Raw genomic sequence first — 23,058 nt, forward strand, 5'->3', positions numbered from 1 at the left:
AAGCCACTGTGTGGTAGATTCAGCACAAGAAGAAAGAGCTTAAAATCTTTATAGTACAAAATGAACAGTGGGGTGAAAGGTGTGTTAAAATCTTTCATTGCTTTGGGTTTGGAACACAATCACTCTGTTGAATTGTGGTTTTTACTGTGTTGAGCATCATCTTGAATAAATACATACCCTCTCCAACAGGAAGGCCCCAGGTCCAATGCATCAGCTTCTGGGCTACACCACTGGATCCATCCTCTGAGGCAGCCTCATCACAAGGCTGAATGCCCAGGGGCAAGCAGGATGCTCGGGAGCACGGGGTGAACATGGTACCAGGGAGGTGTCGTGTCATGCCATGAGGCAGGCGCTGTAGCCTCGTGGCAGAGGTGAGGTCACCACATCACGGCCTAGAGGAGCGCGGGGTGAGGCCCAGCCTGCCCACAGAACGACAGCAGCTGGCCACCAGCAGTCCCCACCACAAGGCAGGCCCAGCCGCCCCGCCATGAGGTCCCAGGCTTCGCAGCCACCATAGCGCCACTCGAGGCCCACGAGGTCGCCACACATTCGAGGTCGCGCCTCACACCTCCTGCCCCAAATCCACCCCAAGGGTGCCCTCTCTTGACCGCCCCCAACGCCCTGCCCCCACTCCGCCCTCAGCGCCCAGGGGCACGCAGGGGGCCTGGCCCGGGGGGGCCTGGCCCGGGGGGGCCGCACTGCGCCGGCGCGGGGCGCGCGGGGGGCGGGGCGGCGCGGCCGTGCGCAGCCGCCTGGCGCATGCGCGCTGGGGCCCCGCGCTGGGCTGGTCGGTGCAGCTTTAAGAGGTTCGCGGCCTGGCGGGTCCGACTGCCCCCCCCCCTCCCCCGCCGCCCCGAGGGAGCCGCCGGACCCCCCCGCGCCAGCCCCCTCCTTCCGCAGCACGGCGCGGGGTCGGCCCCGGCACCCCGCGGACCCTCCCCGCGGCGCCCCCCAAGGAGGAGGGGGAAGGCTGAGAGGGAGTGACCCCCGCGGCCCCTCGGCCCGGGCTGGGACAGCTGAGGGGGGGGCGCAGCATGGCGGAGGCCAAGGAGGAGGGGCCCGGCCCCCGCGGCAGGGTGAGTGGGGGGCGCCAGGGGAGGTCAGAGGGGAGGGGTCAAGGGGCGGGCTCCGGCGGGGAGGGGGCCGAGGCCAGGGCCGGGGCGGCCGCGGGGATGCGGCGTAAGAGGCCCCGCGGCTCCCGCCACTGTCTGGCGCCCTGATGGGCAGCCCCGTTGGGCGGGGGGGGCCAGCGGCCAGAGCCCGTGTGCGAGAAGCCCCCTCCAGCCCGGGGGTAAGCGGCCCCCGGCCGGTGCGCGGCTGCTGCCCGCTCACTGTAGGCCGGCGAGCAGTGCTGTCCCCGCTGGCCTCCTGGCCACGCTGCCTCTCAAGGTCTCTTTAGTTCTTAGTTCTCCTTAAGCTCTGTGCCCAGGCATCGTTTTTGTAAGCATCTTGACATCACTTCAATAATAAACTAACCTCTAACTAGGATCTATCATCACTGCCTGTCTCCTTGTTTAAAACACAATATTCTGGCTGCATCTTTAGTTTGTTTCAATTGTCCATCTCTAACCATAGTCAGCCAAGGCGACAGTTTATCCAGCCTTAGGTACTCAAGCTGTATTCATGGTGGCAGTGCCATTGGCCACGTTAATCCTACAGCTTGGTCTGTAAGCATGTTGAATGTACTCATCTACTTGAAGAAATACTTCATCTTTTAAACAAATGGAAGGTTCTTTGTGGCCCACATCTTGTAGGTCCTGGAGGAGAGCAACTTTTTAAGCAATGTTCAAGATAATCTTAGAACCATTCATGTCATCTTTCCTGCATGTATGCAGCTTCTGAAGAGAAGCTTTCTGATAGGGATGTGGTTAAATCACATTGGTAGATGTGTGGAAGACTCCATTGTCCACATCGAGACTGAGCTATCTGGTTCTCTTTTCCCAAAGATGAAGAAGTTTTCCCATTCTCCACCACTGAGAAAAACAAGAACGTGAGCTCAAGTTTCCCATTCCTCTGTGCAAGAGAAGTTTCATTTGCTGAATCTATTTCAGGGTACATGAAACTTGTGATTGCAGTGATGCTAACCGCTGCTAAACAGAGCAGTTGACCTCCCAGCATATAACTGGAGGAATTACACAGATGTTCATGCCCACAACTGCCCAGCAGTCAAGCAACATCACCAGCAAGCTGTTTTAGAGCTGTGTCTTCATTTTTGCACCTCTTTATGAGCAAACCCAAAGAATTAGTGGAATTTCTCATAGATGCTACATAGCAGCATAAGTCTTGGGTAGTTCAAAATATTGGCTGCAAGAAGTTAGAAGCTAAATGGCTGCATGTCAGACAGTTAAGTTAAACATCATTCTCAGTCACTGAAATGGTAGTGGATATATGGAAAGTCTTTTACACCCTGAGGACAGTCAAGCATTGAAACAGGTTGCTTGAAGAGGTTGTATGGTCTCTGTCCTTGTGCCTAGTGGTCTCTTCATGCTCGATTCCTTGGCATGCTCAATTTATCCATCAAGTTCCTTGCTATTACCAGTGGAAGAAACGGACATTGCCTTTTGCTTAAGCTTCCCAGTTATCTGTTGAGGGACAACAAAAAAAGTATCATCAAGTTAGTATCACCTTCACTGATCTTCAGAAAAAAAGATTTCTCAATGGGTCAGCCAATTCATCCCCTGGGCTGGAGGTCAGTCTTTATCAGTTACTGCTCCATGTGCCCCTGTACATTATGGCTGGTGGCACTGACAACATTCTTCACTCCTGCAGAAGCAGAGAACTTCTTAAGTAAAATTTTAGGGATAATTCAGGAAAGTTAGTAAGGAAAAAGGAAACACAGCTTGCCAGTGTAGCTTGATGGAAAATACCTTCCCATCCCAAGCCTGACAGAGAGGTTAATCTTGGCTCTGCCAGGAAGGTTCCTGTGAGATGTAAAAATAAATAGTTAGCACCAGTGCACTGCATTCTATCAGTCTGTCATCTTCAAAGTCTGGGAGGTGAATTTTCTCATCTCCTTCCCCAACCCAAAACTAGTTTATGCACCAAAATGTTCTTGAGGAACGTGGGAAGCAGTGAATCTTTCCTGGCTGCTTGAATGGGACCTGTGAAGAATGCGATTAATGTACCGTAAATACAGCACACTTGGGTGTCTTCCATTAAAGCCTTAATTAACAAGGTCCTGGAAGACCTTCATATCCCACTTCTCTCTCCCATAGAGCTTCATTTCCTGTTCTGTGGGAGGTCATGGTGATAGGCTTCAAAATCATAGAATCATCAAATAGCTTTAGTTGGAAGAGGCTTCAATGATCATCTACTTCTAATCCGCTTGCCATGGACAGAAACACCTCCTACTAGACCAGGTTGTTCAGGGCTGACTTTGAACACTTCCAGGCTTGAAGCCTGCACAGTTCTTTGGGCAACCTGTTGTAGTGCCTCACCACCTTCCTGAGAAAGGATTTCTTCCTAATGTCTCATCTAAATCCATCTTCTTCCAGTTTGAAGGCATTGCCCCATGTCTTATCCATGCCTTTATAGTGTGCCTGACCCTGTCCCTAGGGAATGATGATGAGCATGGCAGAAGTGAATGCTGAAATCACTCCAAATGTTCTTGAAGAGGTTAGCTCTACTTTTCTCTCATTAAATGACTGTTGGATCCCATCATTCCTTCCACACATTCCAATTCACCTTGGCTTTTCCCTGAATAAGTCATGTAGCAAGTTTAATGTCATGAATGTTCTTCAGGGTTCTTTGTCAGTGACTGTTCAGATGATTTCCATCATCTGTCTCACAAGTGTTGTAACAACATAAAAGCAGTGCTCCTGTACTTCACTCCTGCTTTCACTCCTACAATTTATTCTACAATCATCTAAGCTCTTCAATTAAGGCTTCTCCAGCAGAAAATACCTTGTCAAAGCACGCTACTGGAATTGTTTGTGCTCTCCATGTCTGTTAGTGTTCTGCCTTCCCTCTTTTAAAAAAAAAAAGGTGTTTCCCCCAGGAGCAGAAGAGGGAGTTGGGCAGAGTACACCTGCAAGGTTGGGGGCTTTAATTGGTTGTCCAGTGGAAACATAAAAAAGAGTCTGCAAGAGTCAATCTGGGAAAATAACTTGAGGTTAAAATGAGCTCTGTTGTTGGAAAGGTCCAGTAGAGTGTTTCATGAGTGCTGTAGAAATGAGGTGGTGATGAGCTAATCCTTGCATGTTGCTGATCCCAGGAGCATTTACTCTATTTCTAGAAGCTCCTACCAGGCTGAAGCAAAAACCACATGGCAGCTGAGTTGGAATGAGATAGAAATCTGCTGTCACCAGCTGCTCTTGAAAGGAAAAGGGAGACCAATTTGAGTGTCATACTGATGCTAACCTCATGACCTAGAACAAGTCACTTCTGTTGACATATTCTTTTCTTTTGACTCTCTGGAAGTGCTGCTGAGAAGTTTCAAAGGAAAATAAAACTTTTAAAAGACAATAACTTTGCTTTCCATAGCTGATACTGATCCAAAACCTACAGGATGTGTTCTTACTGGTAGTGTCTTCAGTTTTGATTGCCACATTTGCTATATGCTTTGGATATATCTGTTTAATATGAAAAGTAGCTTGAACTGTTATTACAGGGCTTACATGTACATTAGATAATTTTCAAGTGTTGTTTTTTTTTTCTCTCATACCCTTAAAGTTTTTAGTAAAAAAAGGTATAATAATCAGTTATTCTAACCAAAGGTGATTCCATCAGATTTTGGATGATTGAACCAAACCTTAAATATTCCATTTGGTCTCTTTCCCTTTTGATAGCTGCTCCAGATTCAGAGAAGTATTTAAAGCTTTCTAAGAGCTTGAAGAGCCTCAAAAAATCTGAGTTTTTGATCCTGAGTTAGCTCAGTACTTGAATCTGAGTGCCATCAGACTTGGCAGTTGCTGAAGACTCAATCTTTATGGTTTGGATTTTGCTGCACACACTGGTGGTCAGAAAGCCCAACCTCCCTGAGAGAGTGGTGTAGGAGAGCACCAGCAAGGTGCAGGAGTCTTAGACTCTTCGGCAGAGTTTCCTCTGTGGGTCAGTCTGGGCTGAAGCAGTCTGTGCATGCTGTAGATGAGGAATACAAGACAAAGAGTTGGGGCAGGAGATTGTTTGCTTTACTTTCCAGTGTAGAGGAGAGTGTAGAAATGAATGTTTCCTGTTTGCAGTCATAGAATCATTTTGGTTGGAAAAGCCCTTTAAGATCATCCAGTCCAACCATTCTCCTAACTCTACCAAGGCTGGTGCTAAACCATGGCCCTCAGCACCACATTCTTGCGTCTTCTAAACACCTCCAGGGATGAGGATTCCACCACCTCCCTGGGCAGCCTGTTGAAATGTTTGAGGACCCTTTCAGTAAAAAAGTTTTTTCTGATGTCCAACTTAAACCTCTCCTGGTACAACTTGAGTCTAATCTTTACACTGGAAGCTATAGTCACAGAAAAGGACACTGATCTCTGGACACTTTCTGCCATCACTCTAAGAGATGAGACCACTTGCCCAGTTCCAGGACAGGAGAATCATAGAATCAACCAGGTTGGAAGAGATCTCCAAGATCATCCAGTCCAACCTAGCACCCAACTCTATCCAAACAACTAGACCATGGCACTAAGTGCCTCATCTAGTCTTTTCTTCAATGCCTCTGGAGACAGTGACTCCACTACCTCTCTGGGCAGCCCATTCCAATGCCAGTCACTCTGTCTGGCAAGAACTTCCTCCTAACATCCAGCCTAGACCTCCCCTGGCACAACTTGAGACTGTGTCTCCTTGATCTATTTCTGGTTGCCTGGAAGAAGAGGCCAACCCCACCTGGCTGGAACCTCCCTTCAGGTAGTTGTAGACAGCAATGAGGTCTACCCTGAGCATCTGCTTTTCCAGGCTGCACACCCCCAGCTCTCTCAGCCTCTCCTCATAGGGTTTGTGTTCCAGGCCTCTCACCAGCTTTGTCACCCTTCTCTGGACACATTACAGTATCTCAACATCTCTCTTGAATTGAGGGGCCCAGAACTGGACACAGCACTCAGGTTTGGCCTGAGCAGTGTTGAGTACAGGGGAAGAATAACCTCCCTCAGCCTACTGGCCACACTGTTCTTGATACAGGTCAGGGTGCCATTGGCTCTCTTGGCCACCTGGGCACACTGCTGGCTTCAGCTACTATCTACCAGCACCTGCAGGTCCCTTTCTTTGGGGCTGCTCTCCAGCCACCCTGTCCCCAGCCTGCAGCACTGCTGGATGGATGGGCAGAGGCCAATGAGATGAGATTTAACAAGGCCAAATGCAGGGTTCTGCACTTTGGCCACAACAACAACCCCAAGGAAGAATTGCTGCTGCAGGAATCTTTTCATTTCCATTGCAAAGAAAGGAAACCTGAATCACTAACCTAATAAACTAATGTTTAGTTGTCTACATTTAGGTGAGAAGAACATGAGTCAGAATTAGAGCAGCTGTACAGAGTTAGGTCCCACAGGAGAAAATTTCTTATTTTGAGTGACTTGTTTAGGTTTGGGTTTGTGTTTGGTGGTTTTTTTTTTTTAAGTCTTGGTAGTTGTTCTGACAGTCTAAGAAGTGAATGGGAAAATTTCCTCTTTATTAGTGCTGTTTGCACCAAGAAGGCTTTTATGAAACAGAGCCTAGGTAAGGCAGGCTGTTACTAAGTCTTTGTGATGTTTAATATTGCCTGCTTAGGATGTGTGAAGTGCCCTATGAAAAAATATACAACTTTGTTATGGTTTCTGTCTAAAATTTCTGTCTCAAATGGGTTGGTTAAGTACATCTTAAGAAAGCTTGAGGATGCCTGGATAAGGCAAACTTTAGTTCCATCAATTATTTGCAGACAAAAGAATCAAGCAGACCTGGGCCAGTGTTTTTAGTGGCTTGCTGTGATAGTTGGGAGTGTCCTTGCAGACATGTCCTGTTTGTTCCCCTAACAGGGCAGCACGTAAGCACTTGGTGAAGGACTCACAGGAGTTTTGTAGAGGGGCTTTGATCACATCACCAGTAGGGTTTTTCTGCCTGTTTTTCCAGGCGTTCAGGCACTTTGTTCTGAAGAGCCTTGGAAACATGTAGCAATATCTGCAAAGAAAGTGGAACACCCAACTAAGCTGCCTTTTGTAACAACCACTGCCTATAGGAAAAGGTGGAAGCCAACCAGGGCAACAGCTACACAGGAGACTGGAATTGTAGCCATCTGAAAGAGGAAGTTTTTGGGAGAGCAGGAGAGGAAATCATAGAACTGTACAGGGATGTGGAAGAGAAGTGGAACAGGCAAAACAGAAGCCTGAGTTAGGAAGGTACTTTGAAGAATAAAGTAGATAACTGATTGCTTGCCTCTCTTTAAGGGCAGAAATAGTGAAATAGAAATGAATACACAGACAGGCTCCCCAGCCTTCACCACTGATTGTTGTTGGCACTGAACTCTTAAAGGAAGGGAAAAGACTTGCAGTACCTAGTGGTAGATGAGATGATTCACCAAGTGTGGGCCCATTAACGTATAAACCATTCTGTGAGGGAGGGCTGATCAGCCCTGCTGTGTTTATCAACAAGCAGAAGGTGCTACAGTTGTAAATCCTCCTCATTTGCATGCAAAGCCATCTTGTAGGATTCTTATTTGAGGCCAAAATCTAATCAGGAGCAGACAACAGGTTTTCTACATCTTTGACTTTCTACAGAGATTAATCTATAGAGGTGGGTGGTTTGGGGTTTGGTTTGCTTTGGTTTTTTTTCCTGTTGGTATTATAATTAGCAGCAAGCAATTACTAACATGGTTAATTATCCTTTTGGGGGAGACATTGGATACAAGGATCTCTCCAAGGTGGTGGTACTGGTCCTCCACACCAAACTGTTACCCTCCTTGCCTCCTAGTTGTGTAATACTAACTGGCATCCCCTTCAAAGGCATGGTGAGGGGTTTGCTGTGTTAATGAGCTACTCAGCTTCTGAATTAAGTGGAATTAAGGGGATTGTGTGCTTTGCAGAGCAGAATCTCTAAATAGCTACACTTTTGAAAGCTTTGGCCAAAAGTATGTGTTTTGTCATCTGAAAAATGCCGTCTTCTTGTGAGGTGCTCAGATGTGTACCTGAACTGAAAACATTTGGTTGGAATTAATGACTTGCTGAGTATCACAGCAGAAGCTTAACATCCTTAGGGTCATGGATCCTGCTCTGGTTTTAGTGATTTTTTTATATCCATGTAACTTCAGTACTTGCAGGGGACCTACAAGAAAGCTGGGGAGGGACTTTTTACAAGGTCTTGTAGTGATAGAACGAGAAGGAATGGATTTGAGTTGGAAGAGGGGAGATTCAGACTGGAGATTACAAAGAAATTGTTTCCAGTGAGGGTGGTGAGATAGTGGAGCAGGTTGCGCAGGGAGGTTGTGGATGCTCCCTCCCTGGAGGTTGGCCAGGCTGGCTGGGGCTTTGAGCTCTAGTGGAAGACGTCCCTGCCCATGGCAGGGGGTTGGAACTGGACGACCTTTAAGGTCACTTACAACTTAAACCATTCTATGAATCTGTGAAACCAGAAATTCTCCTAGTTCCAGCTGCCTGTAGTGTAACCAAAATCTCAGCGGCTGCTCGCAGCGTCTTAATCAGCAGCCGGAAAGTTCAGTGTGTAGCCAGGGGTGAGGGTTTGAAAACCCCTTTCTTGTGGATGCCTGGGTTTGTCTTTGCTTCAGGTGTGCTTTGTGTCTGCGTGTGTTTTGCTAATTTGCAAAGCCCACACGTCTGGCAGGCTTCAGATCAGCAGATCAAACTCTGGTGTCTCTGCAAAAACCATTGCAAGGTGAAACCTGCCCCTGTGGGGCTGCTTCCTTCTCAAACCCTCGTAAATTGTGGGCGGGTGGGAGGAGGGCTCTGATCCCCCTCTGGTGTTTGTAGGGATGGATTCAAACCAGCAGTCATTCAGAAAAAAGAAGTGAGGTGTGCTCTTAACTTTCTGCGTGTTCAACAGGCTCATCTCCCCGGCCCCACGGAGCCTGCGGCTTGGGTGTGTTGAGTGGGTATGGAAACCGTGAGGTGGGCAGGGGCTGTGCGTGGAATTAGCCTGGGAACGGCCAGAAAAGTCAGGAATGTCAGAGTGTGAGAGAAAGGGGAAAGGCAGTCGTGTGCTGAGCTGCTCCCCAGGATTTCGGGTGAATCGTTCAGGATGCTCAGACCGCTCAAAGGGAAAGGGCAGCAGCATGAGCCTGGAGCTGCTTCCCCGACACTTACAAGTCAAAGCTGCTTAAATGAGGTGCAAGGAAAAAGCTTTTCTTGAGCAGAAAGCCTCGAAAGACTGAGAATTGCCTGCCTTTGTCCGTGTGCAGAGGATCGTTTGGGACTGGCCTTTACAGCACCCCTTGAACTACCCCTCCCCTAGGTCAGAATCAATCTTTCAGTCTTGAGCGAGGCTCTGACGCCCTCCAGGACGCAGCTTGCAGGAGCTGCCAGGCTGAACGCTGTGCCCCCCACTCAGCCCTGCTCCCCATCAAGCGTGACCTGTCACCCCCCTGCCAGCAGGCTGTGGGGACTGCCGGGGTGCCAGGCTCGTGGGTGGCTGGCTGGTTGTCTGTCTGCCCATCTACCGTGGAGGTCCAGCCTGGAGCCGGGGCGGCTAGGGGGCTCTGCAGGCCCAGCTCCGCTCGCCCAGCTCTATGGCTCGCTTGACCCCGCCGGGTTCTCTTCCTGCCGCAGCGGTTCTTTTCCTGTAGCAGGTATCTGCAGCAGCCTGCCTCTTTGTTACCCTCTGCTCTTCCCTCCCTAGGTGCTCCAAAGGTATGAATCCGTAGCTCTTGTCTGGGTTTTGATGGGAGGGGGAAAGAAAAGGGGGGGGAAAAAAAGGCAGCCTTGGGAGAGCTGCGCTGCCGAATCCTGCTTGTACGGCGGAGTTTTGCCGTGGCGGAGGTGCAGCGCGGCTGGCTGCCTGCCTGGCATCTCTCCCAGGGATGTCATGTGGAAAAAGGTCAGGGGATGCTTCCTGAACGCTGCACACCTGCTTCGAAAACAGCACTTGCAATTTAAACGGTTCTTTCGGGTTTGGTTTGGTTTGGTTTGTTTTTTAATGATGCCTTCCTTATCAGTGCAAGTGGGGAGGGTTAGATTGTGTCTGGAGGGATAAGGAAACTGCAGACAAGAAACTGAGAATCATCTCTCACTGGTTTGAATTGCAGCTTTCTTAATATCTGCTTCTTTTCCAGAGTTTGCTCGTGGATGCAGTAAAACCTAGGATCCAACTTCAGAAGGCTTGCTAGAAAGCCATGTGCCTGTGTATGTAAAGCTGTTGTTTGGGGTTTCTTTAACATAAACTCTCTGTTTTGCATAGAAAACAAGGTTGTAGCCTTCAGGCAGCTTCTCTCTTGATACTGCACAAAAGTAATCTCTTAACTATTTGATTTATGGATGCTATGGCAACTTTAAATGCCTTTAAAGTATTTGAATGGGGTTTTTAGTTGTTTCGAATGAGCCTGTTGTATTGAAGTGTAAATAGTGCCCTTCTGTCGCTGCTGCAGGTGCTGAGGATGTGACACCACTTGCCAAGGGTCCAATATGTAGCTGTAAAAAATAGTGGCATACCTAGTGGAATTATTTTTATTTAATAAAAGTACTGTCTTTCTGTAAGGAGAAGTTAATTTAAATCAAACCACATTTCTTTCAGGGATTCCTGTTTTTTTTTGATCACCATTTCTATATTACTCTTTCATTTGCTTATTCCAATCTGAGCAGGCAAAGCATGGCTTTGTGTGCAGTGGTGGCTGATGAGGTAGAGTCCCTAAGAAACATAAATATAAAACGTTTAATTTTGCTAATATCAACCTAAAACTGCTCTGTCCTAAACTCTTAGGAAATTCAACATTTAATTTTGCTGATATCAAACTTAAAACTGTTCTGTCCTATGCTCTTAGGAAGTGCTGACCTGCTTCAAAGAACTTCAGTTGTTTTTAGTGCATGGTTAGTTTTTTCCTTGGCAAATGATTAGGCAAAGTGATTGAAGGAAAGTGTTTTAAAATAATGGTATTCTGGAGTTTTGGGTTGTGTTTTGAGGACTGAGTTGAAGCCCAGAGTTGTTTGAACAGAAAACTTTCTGGTCCTGATACTTTCCATTCTGTAGTTGCTTAGGACCTAATCTGGGGTATTGAGGTGCCTCTTCTGAGATTTGTCAGAGAAGGCCCATAGCAAATCTCAGCTGGTGAATCACTTCCATGTTTGCCTCTCAGAAATCCTACTAATTTATAGATTCATAGAAGTGTTTAGGTTGGAGGAGACATTACACATCATTTAGTTTCAACCCCCCTGCCATGGGCAGGGACACCTTCCACTGGACCAGGTTGCTCAGAGCCTTGTTTCCTTCTGAGATAGTGTTAAAGATAGGAAGAGAATTCAGGAGAGGAGTAGAAGTATTTATAATTGAGATTGGAAAGAGAAGTGTATGAGTCCTCATTTCAGGGTACAGTCCAGTTATAGACTGTTATGGAATGAGTAATGTATTTGTTATATATATAGAGAGAGATGTCTGTATCTCTATATATACCTTTACGTGTATGTAGCTACATACATGTCTCTATAGCCACACACACAAGCATGCAAACACTTCTCCCTAGTTTCCTTTCTTTGGATTTACACCATGTGGGAGTTCTGGTGCTGTCCATCAGCAATTCGATGGTGGATTAGATGAGACTTTGGATTTTATCAGCTGCTTTTCCTCCAGAAGCTTTAGAACACAGACACAGATCTTCTCCTCAACCCTAAAAACTTTTTAAAGGAAGAAAATATATTCAAGATCACAGAATTATAGGAGTCAGAAGGGACCTTCAAAGATCATCTAGTCCAGCCCCAGATGATCTCTTCTTTTGGTGGCTTCACAAAAGAAAGAGAAAAGAAACAATAGAGGCACTGCTTTGGTTTGGCTTCTGAGATTTACCTTGTGCTGGGGAAGTGTCTTGGATTCCTTCCAGATAGATTGTAAATGTTTTCTAACCTGTCCAAAATATTTATGGTAGTCCCTAATGCACTCTTGCAGGTGTCCCCTGGTGCTGATGTGCATGTTGTCATTTCTTTGAATGAAAGAGTTAGAGAGACCCAGACTGCCACAGGTATTCTTTTCCTAATAATAATAATAGCATTTATGCTTTGATCACCTATTATTAAAAGCCTTGTTATCACCAGAGGAGGAGGAATCCCTGGGGTTTGGAGATGGGAGTTAACCAGGGTGGTGGCAGAACCTAGAATACTTCCCTACAGGTACTCTGGATCTCAAAAGTGTGCAAGAACTGCTTTGATACCAAAACTGCCTGGAGAAAAAGGATGATCAAATGCTTCACCTCAACTGGAAATTTTCACTCAACCAGCAAATTGTCTGAGACTCTTTTGGAGAATAAAGAGAACTATTGACAGGAAGCAAGAAAAGGCTCAAGGAAGATCAGCAGAGAGGAAAGGATCTAGGCTGTTGATAGCAACAAGTTGGGTTTTTTGTCGTGTAAAAACAGTACAGCAGCTCTGTCCTTCTCAGCACCTGGTGTTAGCATGAAGCAGATCAAATTTTATAGGGATTAATTTTAAACTGATGTCAACTTAGTTAACTACAAGTGGACTTCTAGACCAGTCTTAAACTTGCATCTTTTGATGCTCTCCTGGAATCACTGTAGCAGGGACAGGACTCAGACCTTGCAAACCTTGCTGGAAGGTATTCACTTACTCTGTTCATCCTTTAGACAACTACAGTGAATAGATTTGCTTCAGATTTGTGGAGAAGGATAACTTTAGAGTTTTCTGTTGATTCTCTGTTTCCAGCCTCAATTATCTGCTCAGAGAAGCTGGGGAATTCTGGTGTCAAGTTGCCTTGATATTCAAGATGCTGGACAGGTTGAAGATGCTGAATAGTCTTTGTAGACCTGGAAAGAGACTGCTGGCCAATTTTTTTTTAGCTACCAAACTACTAGTTCCCCTCACAGTCCTGTTGAATATTGGATTTATCAACTAAATGACTTGCCCTAAATGAAATTAGAGATCATCCCTTTCTATCAAATCCCATTACTTTCCTTAAGATGGCTTAAGAATTGAAGTGTGATCAGGAGCTAGCAGAAAAGAGAGTGCAGGGCTGGAGACAGGGTGAAAGGAGAGATGACTGAAATGAGTTGCTGCTGTTTTTCAGACAAGGATGCAGATGACTTGGACATTCTAAAGGAAACTTCAGTTATGCTGAGTGTGTGCACTTCTTCAGACAGCATTCAAGCATGCCATCAACTTTAGTCTGTCGGGGAATGTTTAATGTAAACAGATGTTTAGAGTCATCTGCTGCTTCTTTGGTTGTGCTCCTACTGGCACTTGTTGTCTGGTTGCTGTTAGAAAATTAAGGATTGCATTTTGCTGCTTCTGGAAAGGGAACGTTCCCTGTAGGAGAGAGGAGAGCTTGGGATCCGTGCAGCCTGCATCAGTGGGAGCTGTATGTGCTGCCTGTTTTCAATTCCTAATCTTCAGAGCAAATGATGACTATCAAAGAGAGCAGAATCTATGATCTTCCCCTGGTGCAGGCACCTCATGTAGAAGTGAAAGTTCTGCCATTCCCTCCCTTCTCTTCTCAATCAGCATTAATTCTAAACTTCCATTGTGTGCCTTTCTGTCTGTACCTCTGAACTCGTTAGGGTGAACGTGACTTTGCAGTCCTGTAACAGTTTGAGTTCATAGGACTTTGCTTGGGGCAGGAAAGGAAGGAGATCCTTGGTATTGGTTTTGATCAGATGCTTTTTAGCAAACTACATGGCAGCTGACCAAGATAATGATCTAGTGCTTTCCTTTTTGCAGTTTGAAGATAAATCTGATGCGGTATTTGATATTACAGAACAATGTAAGTATCTTTATTCCTTTATATAAGGCCATCATTTCACAAAACATTTATAGAATCATAGAATCAGCCAGGTTGGAAGAGAGCTTCAAGCTCATCCAGTCCAACCTAGCACCCAGCTCTACCCAGTCAACCAGACCATGGCACTAAGTGCCTCATCCAGTCTGTTCTTGCATACCTCCAGGCACGGCGACTCCACCACCTCCCTGGGCAGCCCATTCCAATAGCAAGTAGCACTTACAAGTAGCACTGCTACTGAGCACTGCCCTTTTCACTGCTCCTTCCCTCCGTGCACTGCCTTCTCCACCAGTGTTAGAAGTGAGATGAACTGTTCATGGGGTTTTTTTTTGGCCTTTCTTTGTGTAGTTTTACTCATTTCAGCTTCTGCTTCACTCTGCAGTGAGTGGGGCAGAAGTGGTTCTTAGCCATGTTGGGTCAAGAAGGCTTAAAATGTTGAAGGAATTGCACCATCAGGCAGATTAGCAAAGGGCACTTACACTTTGTTATTTGTCACATGTAAAGTTGGTGCTTTTTATGACTGTTTATGTTGGGTTGGTTTTTGCTCCCTAGATGAGGAAATCGTGGATGCAGAAATGGCTGAGGACGGTGACCGCAACTTAGCACCCAGCCTGAGCAGCCTCTCTTACGGAATCCAGACCCGAACAGGATCTGAAAGCTCGCTGCTGGATGAAGATGATGATTACTTCCTGAGCTCTGAGGACCTTGCAGGCATACCTGTTGTTGGGAGTGACAACGAAGATGATCACCGTTACCCTCCAAAAGTCACTCTTTCTACGTCAATTCGCGTCGAAGACCACCTGGAGGAGGGCAAGAGGGTTACAGAGCATGAGTTGGACAGTGAAAAAGAAATTCAGATTCAGAATGCAATCCAGAAGGATCTCACTTCACCCTTTGAGCAGGGCCCTGTATTTAAATCGCTTCGAAAAGATTTTAGCATAACGAGAGATAATGGCAAAGAGACTTTTTCAGCAAAGGACAAGAGTAGAGAAGGACATTTCCAAGAGCATGAAAAACGGTTGGAAAAAATCCCTAAAGATATGGATTCTAGATTGAAAAGCAGTTTTCTTGACAAAGCAGGTAACTGTTGACATCGTAGGCTTGGCTACCCAGCAAAGAGGAAGAAAGGACTAGACAGAAATTAGCAGCAGGACTAGTTGTGCAAAATTCCCATCCCGTGGAAGAGAACATGCCTAGCTGCATGTAGGGGAGCTTCCAAACTACCCTGAGGCACAACGAGCTCTGTGTGGGGACTGGGATTTGCAGAAGGGCCTGGCAGCACTGGGAGGGGGGGTTCTCATCCTCTGCAGCTTGCTTCAGATCCTCACCATATCCTTTGTCGTAGTGATAAAACTAAACCCAGCTGGGTGGCAATTTAAGCTTCCTTCTGTTTGTTTTTCTTGGTTGGTTTTTTTGTCTTGCTGGATTTTATAGACCTTGGAACTCCATTTAAAAAGATATCATGAAGTTTAGCTGAAGTTGATGGCCAGGAAAGATGTTTTTTGAGCCAAGTAGCAATTCTTCACTAATGAATATGTGAAGCATTTGATAGTAGCATCACCAAAAGGCTTGCTAGGATTGTTTCTAATGCTGCAGGAAGTCAGGGAATAACCTGAGATCTGCTTTTCCTGGGAGTCTGCTCTCCTTCTTCCTCAGATACTTCTGTCTTGGACTTTGTCCTTCCAACATGGGGACAAGATACCTGTAATCCATTTCTCATTTGAGGGAGCCTGATAGTCAGCAGTTGTCTTGCTGCCCACACACTTGGTTTTGATTTCCCAAGCTCTGCAAGTTACAGCAGAACTTGAAAGGAAGGAGTTAAGAATAACCAGCTTGCAACCGTGGCTGAATTTTATTCAGTTGGAGAGAGGCTTGGGCCAACAAATGAGAGCCTCCTGGCTACTTGTGCAGATTCACAGCTCACAATTCTGATGTTCAAACTTTGTTTAGTAACAGCATCTTAAAATCAGCTCTTCCGAGTTGTGCACATATGATGGAGAAGCAAAACAGATCGTTTGAAATGTCTCCTTTTACCTTCAGGTAGAAATCAAGTGAATTAGATTTCTGTGCTGAGGAACATTGTGGCTACCTGCTGCTGTAAGATTGTTACTGAAAGCTGTGCAGCCTCGGGTAGAGCGCTCAGGAGTTCAGACAGCAATAGGCAGCATCCAATACCTGGGAAAATCCTGAATGTTTTAAAGAGGAATGCTCAAAAAAGCAGGAGCAACTATTTCCTGACAAGGAGAGGAAAGGCAAAAGAGGAATGCTCAAAAAAGCAGGAGCAACTATTTCCTGACAAGGAGAGGAAAGGCAAAAGACCAGAACGGCAAAGAAGAGGATCAAAGTTGTTGCTCTGCCAAATATTTCCTGCTTTTAAATGTCAAAACACAGGAGACTTCAGATCCCACTGGGCTGTAGAAAATCTCTCTGAGCAATCCACCTCGGAATTTTACAACCAGTTGCACTGGAATGGGAAAATAACGACCTGATAATGCCCCGCAAAAAAAAAGCTTCAGTTCTCTTTAGGGCTTATTAGGATCTTGTCTGCAGGGAGGAGAAAGGGAGGAGTTGAACCCTTCTGGGGTGCTGCCAGACTGTGGGGTTGGGGCTCAGCGTGAGACTCTAGGTAGCTGTGAAAGGGAAATGCCTTGGAAACTGTATTCATTTATATTTGATGTATATGTTTTCCTCAGTTCATAATCAAGTAGAAGAAACATTACGGACGCAGTTAGCGCCACAAACTCCAGAAACTAACTTCAGGGTAAGCTATAGACCTTTCAAACACTTTTGCAAGTGCAGCAATATACTGGAATAATTCAAAATACTTTTTCTCTTTTTTTTTTTTTCTTTCTTTCTTTTCTTTCTTTCTTTTTTTTTTCCTTTTCTTTTGGTGTTAGAGTGTAAATTTGAGTGTCAAGAAAACTGATCTTCTGACTCTTAGACATCTTTGCTACTTAAAAGAGTGCATATAATTTTGTAAAGTTTTGCTGACCCTCTCTTTGGATTGAGGATTCCTTTGGTGTAGCCACTTTTCATGTTCAGCATGGTCTGACTGGTGAGTCGAAGCTAGGCCTGGATGCATCCATCTGACCTGCTGCCTTTTTTTTTTCCTCCAGATGAGGCAGGGAATAGCTCTATCTACAGGAGACACTGTCCCAACAGCTGAGTGACCCCTACTGACAGCCAACTTAGAGAGCTGGGTGGCTTCTGCTTTGTTCAGAGGAGTGGAAAGGATTGGGGGTGGGATGGCAGAGGGTGTCACAAGGAGGTAGAGGCAGCAGCTGCTGCCTAGCTTTTCTCCCACCTTCCAGTGGCAGGACCCATTTCTCTTTGATCTGCAACAGAAACTCCCCTTGGCAGCAGCCCAACTCCTCATGGCAGATGCAGGAGGGTGAATTCTTTTTCATATTATTGTTTCAGGAGTCTAGCTACCTATTTTCTAGTAAGGAATCTATTGGACAAGAGCTGGGGAATTCCTTTGCACCAAATATTAGAATTAAGGAGGAGCCTTTGGATGACGAATATGATAAAGCTATGGCCCCACAGCAGGGACTATTAGACAAAATTAAAGATGAACCTGATAATTCTGAGGTAAGTTTCCCATTGCATTTCTCACTTTGGTCTGACAGCTGAGCCCCTAAGATGGCCTTAAATCCAGCAGTTTCTTTGGTTTGGGGACCAAGATTTGACACGAAGATCGTAGTTTAGTAGAAGGATTTTCCCTCTCTTTACACTACCATCAAACCCTCCCAACTTTTTGGTGTCATGTTACCATGTGACTGAGAATGTTTTGCCTTTTTAAATTTACTTCTGGTTCCAGACAGACCAAAAAATGCTTTAAAGGTCCCCCAGTGACAGATATTATGCAGACACTTGGTGTCAACTAGGGAGTAGGATGTAAACTGTGATTTACTGAATGCTTGGTGAGCAGTCCCAGGTAGAGCTGAGATGGTGCTGTTCCTGCTGCTTCCCTCTCTTCCTGGTTATCTTTGTAAGCACAGGGCTTCTTTGTTTTGTTCTTGGTTTAAATTAACACTTAGAAGTCTTAACCTTAGCCAAATATTGCAATGTAGACACCAGCCAGGCCAGCTGAAGCATGTCTTGAAGTGACTTTCTCATTTGAGACTTGACATTTTGATGACAGTACAGTAAGTGTAAAATGGAGAAGGTCTGATCTATGGATTGAGCAGTGCAGGGGCAAGGATTGCTGTTCTCTAAGCAGTCTCTTTGTCCCTGGTTTGCCAGGGAAATGATCTGTGTGACGATTCCTATCCCCTCCTTGCTAATATTTGGGTTCTGTGCCAGACTATACACACAGTTAAAGGTCTTGCGAAGCTTCCCAATGTGATTCCTCCCACTTGCATCCACAGCAGAGTGCTGGTTGTTCTTGTGCAGGCATTAGTATTTCTAGCACCATTCTGTGTACTGCTGCTGTATCTTCTCTTCTCTCTGGGCCTGGCTTCCCAACATTTTATTGTTCCCCTTCCTTTCTCCTAACGTAATCTGAGCTTAGTAAAACACAGAAGTAACACCTAAGTGTTTGAAACTATTCAGATTTCACCCCCCTTGCAATTTGCTCAGTGTCTGTGAGGCTGTTTTGGGTTTGTTTTTTTCCTGTAGTGTACAGAATGTCAAGCCACATGTAGATTAGCTAAATCTGTCTGGTCTTTTGTCTTCTCAAGATGGCATCTGCTGTGGGGATTGGTGTGGAATGCAATGCGAGACGTCTGTGGTTATCAGAGATCTTATTAATCAGTAAAAGTGAAGCCTTGAAGAATTTCAATAGCAAATATTGTTTCCTTCAGAATGTTATTTCCTGGAGTCAAATCCTGTAATTATCAACTCTGATGCTAGAAGAGTATGAGAAGTGATGAAGGTTCATTTTGTTTTGTTTTAGATGGGAATTAATGTGGGGTTTGGGGTTGGTTGTTTTTTCTTCCATGCATTGTGAAAGCTAAGAGCCATTTCGTGCTGTAACCAATAGTTGGAGCTAAAGGTTCTTGGCTTTCAGCACTGCTGTGATGCTTGGTCATGCACAGCTGATGTCAGGATTTGCTTCCATTTCTCTTAGTACTCTTGACTTAAGGATAAAACTGCAGTTAAAATGCTTTTAAAACTATATCTGTGCAAACAATGTGGGTTTAGTTTGTGGTATTAAAGAACCTGTTGTGCTTTCAAACCTAGCAGCGTGACCTGTGGGACCAGCAGGGGCAGGGAGGTGCTTCTGCCCCTCTACCCTGCTCTTGTGAGACCCCACCAGAAGCACTGCATCCTGTTCTGGTGCCCCCAGCATAACAGGGACATGGAGCTGCTGGAGCGGGTCCAGAGGAGAACATGAAGATGATCAGAGGGCTGGAGAAGCTCCCCTGTGGGAACAGGCTAAGGGAGCTGGGGCTGTTCAGCCCAGAGAAGAGAAGGCTCCAGGGAGACCTTAGAGTAACCTTCCAGTACCTAAAGGAAACCTACAAGAAATCTGGGAAAGGACTTTTTACAGGGGCCTGTACTGATGGGATGAAGGGCACTGGTTTTGAGCTGGGAGAGGGGAGAATGAGACTGGAGATTCAGGAGAAATTCTTGACAGTGAGGGTGTGGAGACACTGGCACAGGTTGCCCAGGGAGGTTGTGGATGCCCCTTCCCTGGATGTGTTCCTGGCCAGGTTGCATGAGGCCTTGAGCAACCTGTTCTAGTGGGAGGTGTCCCTGCCTGTGCAAAGGAGGTTGGAACTGGATGATCTTTAAGGTCCTTCCGACCCAAACTATTCTGTGACTCTGATGTGGCCAGACCCAGCTCCTCTCACTTGAGTGTTTCAGTCTGATGGTTCACATGATGACCAAATTACATTTGCCTGCTGTCCTGGGAAACCTGTTGAGAAAGTTTGATTGTCTCAGTATAGAAACTTGCAGTTTCCCTACAGGAGTTAAGAGAACTGTGAGGTGTAAGCAGGTGTGGCTGTTAGTCTGTGATTTTAGGAGCTGCCTCAAGCTTAGGGAGCAGTTTGCTGCCACTGGGAAGTGGAAGCTTAATTTTGCTTAGTGATTTTTTTTCTGAATTGGCTTTAACTTTTAGGCAGACAGCAGCCTTGAATTTAGCTCAGTCACAACATGACATCATGCCCTCACTCCTCTCAAATGACTCTAAGTAGGTTAAATCTTGCCATCTCTGTGGTTCCAGGAGATTATGCTTTTCAGCCTATTAAGATTTACATGTAGAGTGGTACAAGCTGCTTTAGGGTTCAGATTTCTCTGGAGAGCACAAGCAGAAGCATGGTGTCAGAGGATGAATAGCTGCTGTGGAGTAAGCTGGTAATTTATGGTATGGCAGCTATTCCAGCAGCAACTGTCTGGAGGGATTTGCTTGTCCTCTAGAAAGCATGAGGTTAGTCCCCCCCCCTCACCAAAGCCAGTCTGAGCAAGGCATGTGCTGGCCTGGCTCTAGTGATGCCAGCTTTGATCTGCCACAAAGCTTCCCCTTAGGCTCCTACAAGGTGTCTAACTCCTGGTTAAGTACAGAATGCTTCTCACCATCTAGGGCCCAGTCCCTCTTTCATAGAATCATGGAATTGTTTCAGTTGGCAAAGCCCTCTAAGATCATCCAGTCCCACCATCAACTCAGCACCACCGTGGCCACTAAACCATGTCCCAAAGTGCCTTGTCCACGGGTTTCTTGATTGCCTCCAGGGATGATGACTCCACCAGCTCCCTGGGTAGCCTGTTGCAAGCCCTGGCCACTATTGCAGAAAATAAATAGTTCCTAATCTCCAACCTAAACCTCCTGGCACAGTTTCAGGCCATTTCCTCTCCACCTGTTTCACTGTTACCATTTGGATGTGACAATAAAGCTCGTTCACGGAGTAGGGCTGCAAAGCACTTCTGGATGGCAAGCCTGTGTGAGAGGAAAGCAGAGATTTCTTTTCAGGTTTGGCTGAATTCTGAGGAGTCTTGGAGCACAGCTGGAAAGGGGAACACAGCAGGCAGCCACTCTTTGCCCCTTCTATGTGACAACCTTGGTCATAGTTTGCTCGCAACCTCCGAGTAGGTTGTGTGTGTGGTGCTCATAGAGCAACATCTCTAATCCTGGCCTCTGGAGCAGGCTTAGGAGACTTGCTCTTCCTTAAGGGTCAGTACAGCTTTATGAAAGACTGGCAGTCATGCAACCTGTTATCACATGTGTGTGTTCTCCTTTTCCTCTCCTTTTGTTTTAGGAGTACGGCCAACAGCCAAAAACTCAGGAAGGGGAGCTGAAAATCAGTGCTGTATTTTCAGTCAGTGGCAGTCCTCTTGGTAAGGAACAGACAAAATCAATTAACTTCATTTGAAATCTAGCAAATGTGTCACCTTTTGTCTTACACTTTGTTCTGTATTTCCTCTCCTGTTTCTGACCCCAAGAGGAAAAAATCGAGAGGGGCAATGAGAGGGAGGGAGGGAGAGAGAGAGGGGCAGTGAGAGGGAGAGAGAGAGGGGCAGTGAGAGGGAGAGAGGCAGAGAAAGAGAGGCAATGAGAGGGAGGGAGAGAGAGAGGGGGGGGCAGTGAGAGGGAGAGAGAGGCAGAGAAAGAGAGGCAATGAGGAGGAGAGAAAGAGAGGCAATGAGAGGGAGGGAAAAAGCGTCAAGAGTAGTTTCAGCTACTCTTATGCAGCAAACCAGCCCAGGGTGTTTATCTGTGGCACGTTCATCTGCCTTTTAATTCTCCCTTGGCCCCCTGACGACCCAAACGAAGTCATACACTTTGTGCTTGCCCCCTGCGCAGAAGTGAATTGTGTGCAACACGTGCATTACACTCACTCTGTGCTTTCTCTCTCTCTCTTTCTTGTTGGTTTGCTTTTGTTGGTGTATTCTTTTTTTTAGCTCCACAACTGTCATCAGGTTTCCAGCCTGCTGTGGCATCCGCTGGCATGAGTAAAATGCTTCCTTCAGTTCCAAACACAGCTGTTCGGGTTTCCTGTTCTGGCTGTAAAAAGATCCTGCAGAAGGGGCAAACAGCCTACCAGAGGAAAGGCTCTACCCAGCTCTTCTGCTCCACACTGTGCCTCACTGGATACACTGTTCCAGTCTCTCGCCCACCAGCTTCTACCAAGAAAACCTGCTCAAGCTGCTCGAAGTAGGACAGCCTTTTAATTGGTTCTAGTGGTAATTGATATTGCTCTACTGCATCCAGTTCTGGTGTCCCTGTCATAAGAAGGGCATAAAACTGTTGGAGTGAGTCCAGAGGAGGCCACAAAGATGATGCAAGGGCTGGAGCACCTCTGCTATGAGAATACACTGAGGGAGCTGGGGGTTGTGCAGCTTGGAGAAGAGAAGGCTCCAGGATGACCTTAGAGCTGCCTTCCAATAGAAAGGATCCTACAGGGAGGCTGCAGAGGGACTGATCATGAGGGTGTCTAGAGACAGGACAAGGGTGAATGATTTGAAGCTGAGGGAGAGCAGGGTTAGACTGGGTCTTAGGGGGAAGGTTTGCAGTGCAAGCGTGGTGAAACTCTGGAGTTGGCTGCCCAGGGAGGCTGTGGATGCTCCCTCCCTGGAGGGGTTCAAGGCCAGATTGGACGAGGCCTTGAGCAACCTGGGCTAGTGGGAGGTGTCCATGCCCATGATTGGAACTGGTTGATCTTTAAGGTCACTTCTCAAGCCAAACCATCCTATGAATCAGTGAATTCTGTTTTTACACAACACTCTGTTTCTCTTAACAACTGCTGCTGTTATGCTTCTCTTCCAAGCATCATGGCTGATGCTGTTACTTGATAATGGGGCTGTCCACTTTCAGCTCCATTTCCTTAATTGGATTTTACATACACAGAGACTCAAAAGCCTCTGTTGTCAAGTGAGTGTCTTGTCTTTGTTTGATTTAAATGAGCCAGATACAGACTAGAAGCATAGAATGGTAGGAGTTGGAAGGGACCTCTGGAGATCATCCAGTCCAACCTCTCTGCCAAAGCAAGGTCATCTGGGTCAGAGAAGAATGCATCCAGATGGGTCTTAAAAGTCTCCAAAGAAAGGAGGCTTCACCACCTCTCTGGGCAGCCTGCTCCAGTGCTCTCTCACAGTAAAGAAGGAGGTGAAGTATGGGCAGAACAAACTGTTTCACAAGATGCTACATTTTGCTGCCATTTGAAAGTGGCCTCAAAACCACTCAGAGGAGTACTTTTGGAAAGTTATTTTGTGTATTATTTCTTCTAGATGAAACTCCTAGAGTGGCTCAGGTTGGAAGGGATCTCAGATATC

General features: G+C 46.3%; 1 protein-coding gene across 9 annotated transcripts in view; it reads left to right on the forward strand.

The window, feature by feature from the left end:
* Nucleotides 1–849: 849 nt before the first annotated feature.
* The window catches only part of LOC135190996 (zinc finger MYM-type protein 4-like), a 55,095-nt gene continuing 32,886 nt past the window's right edge, over nt 850–23,058 (forward strand). For 3 of the 9 annotated variants that reach the window (XM_064172910.1, XM_064172911.1, XM_064172918.1), the window contains exons 1-8: nt 850–1,076; nt 12,004–12,076; nt 13,768–13,827; nt 14,395–14,922; nt 16,536–16,603; nt 17,263–17,433; nt 21,045–21,123; nt 21,688–21,940. In XM_064172910.1, coding sequence (XP_064028980.1) covers nt 1,035–1,076; nt 12,004–12,076; nt 13,768–13,827; nt 14,395–14,922; nt 16,536–16,603; nt 17,263–17,433; nt 21,045–21,123; nt 21,688–21,940 — 1,274 coding nt within the window. In that variant the 5' untranslated portion in view covers nt 850–1,034. Of the gene's footprint in view, nt 1,077–10,183; nt 10,254–12,003; nt 12,077–13,767; nt 13,828–14,394; nt 14,923–16,535; nt 16,604–16,747; nt 16,898–17,262; nt 17,434–21,044; nt 21,124–21,687; nt 21,941–23,058 lie in introns of those variants that run through there. The other 6 variants (XM_064172914.1, XM_064172917.1, XM_064172915.1 and 3 more) reach the window with 6 other exon arrangements.

The sequence above is a fragment of the Pogoniulus pusillus genome, chromosome 37, assembly GCF_015220805.1.
Source record: "Pogoniulus pusillus isolate bPogPus1 chromosome 37, bPogPus1.pri, whole genome shotgun sequence".
In the NCBI taxonomy this organism is placed as follows: Eukaryota; Metazoa; Chordata; class Aves; order Piciformes; family Lybiidae; genus Pogoniulus; species Pogoniulus pusillus.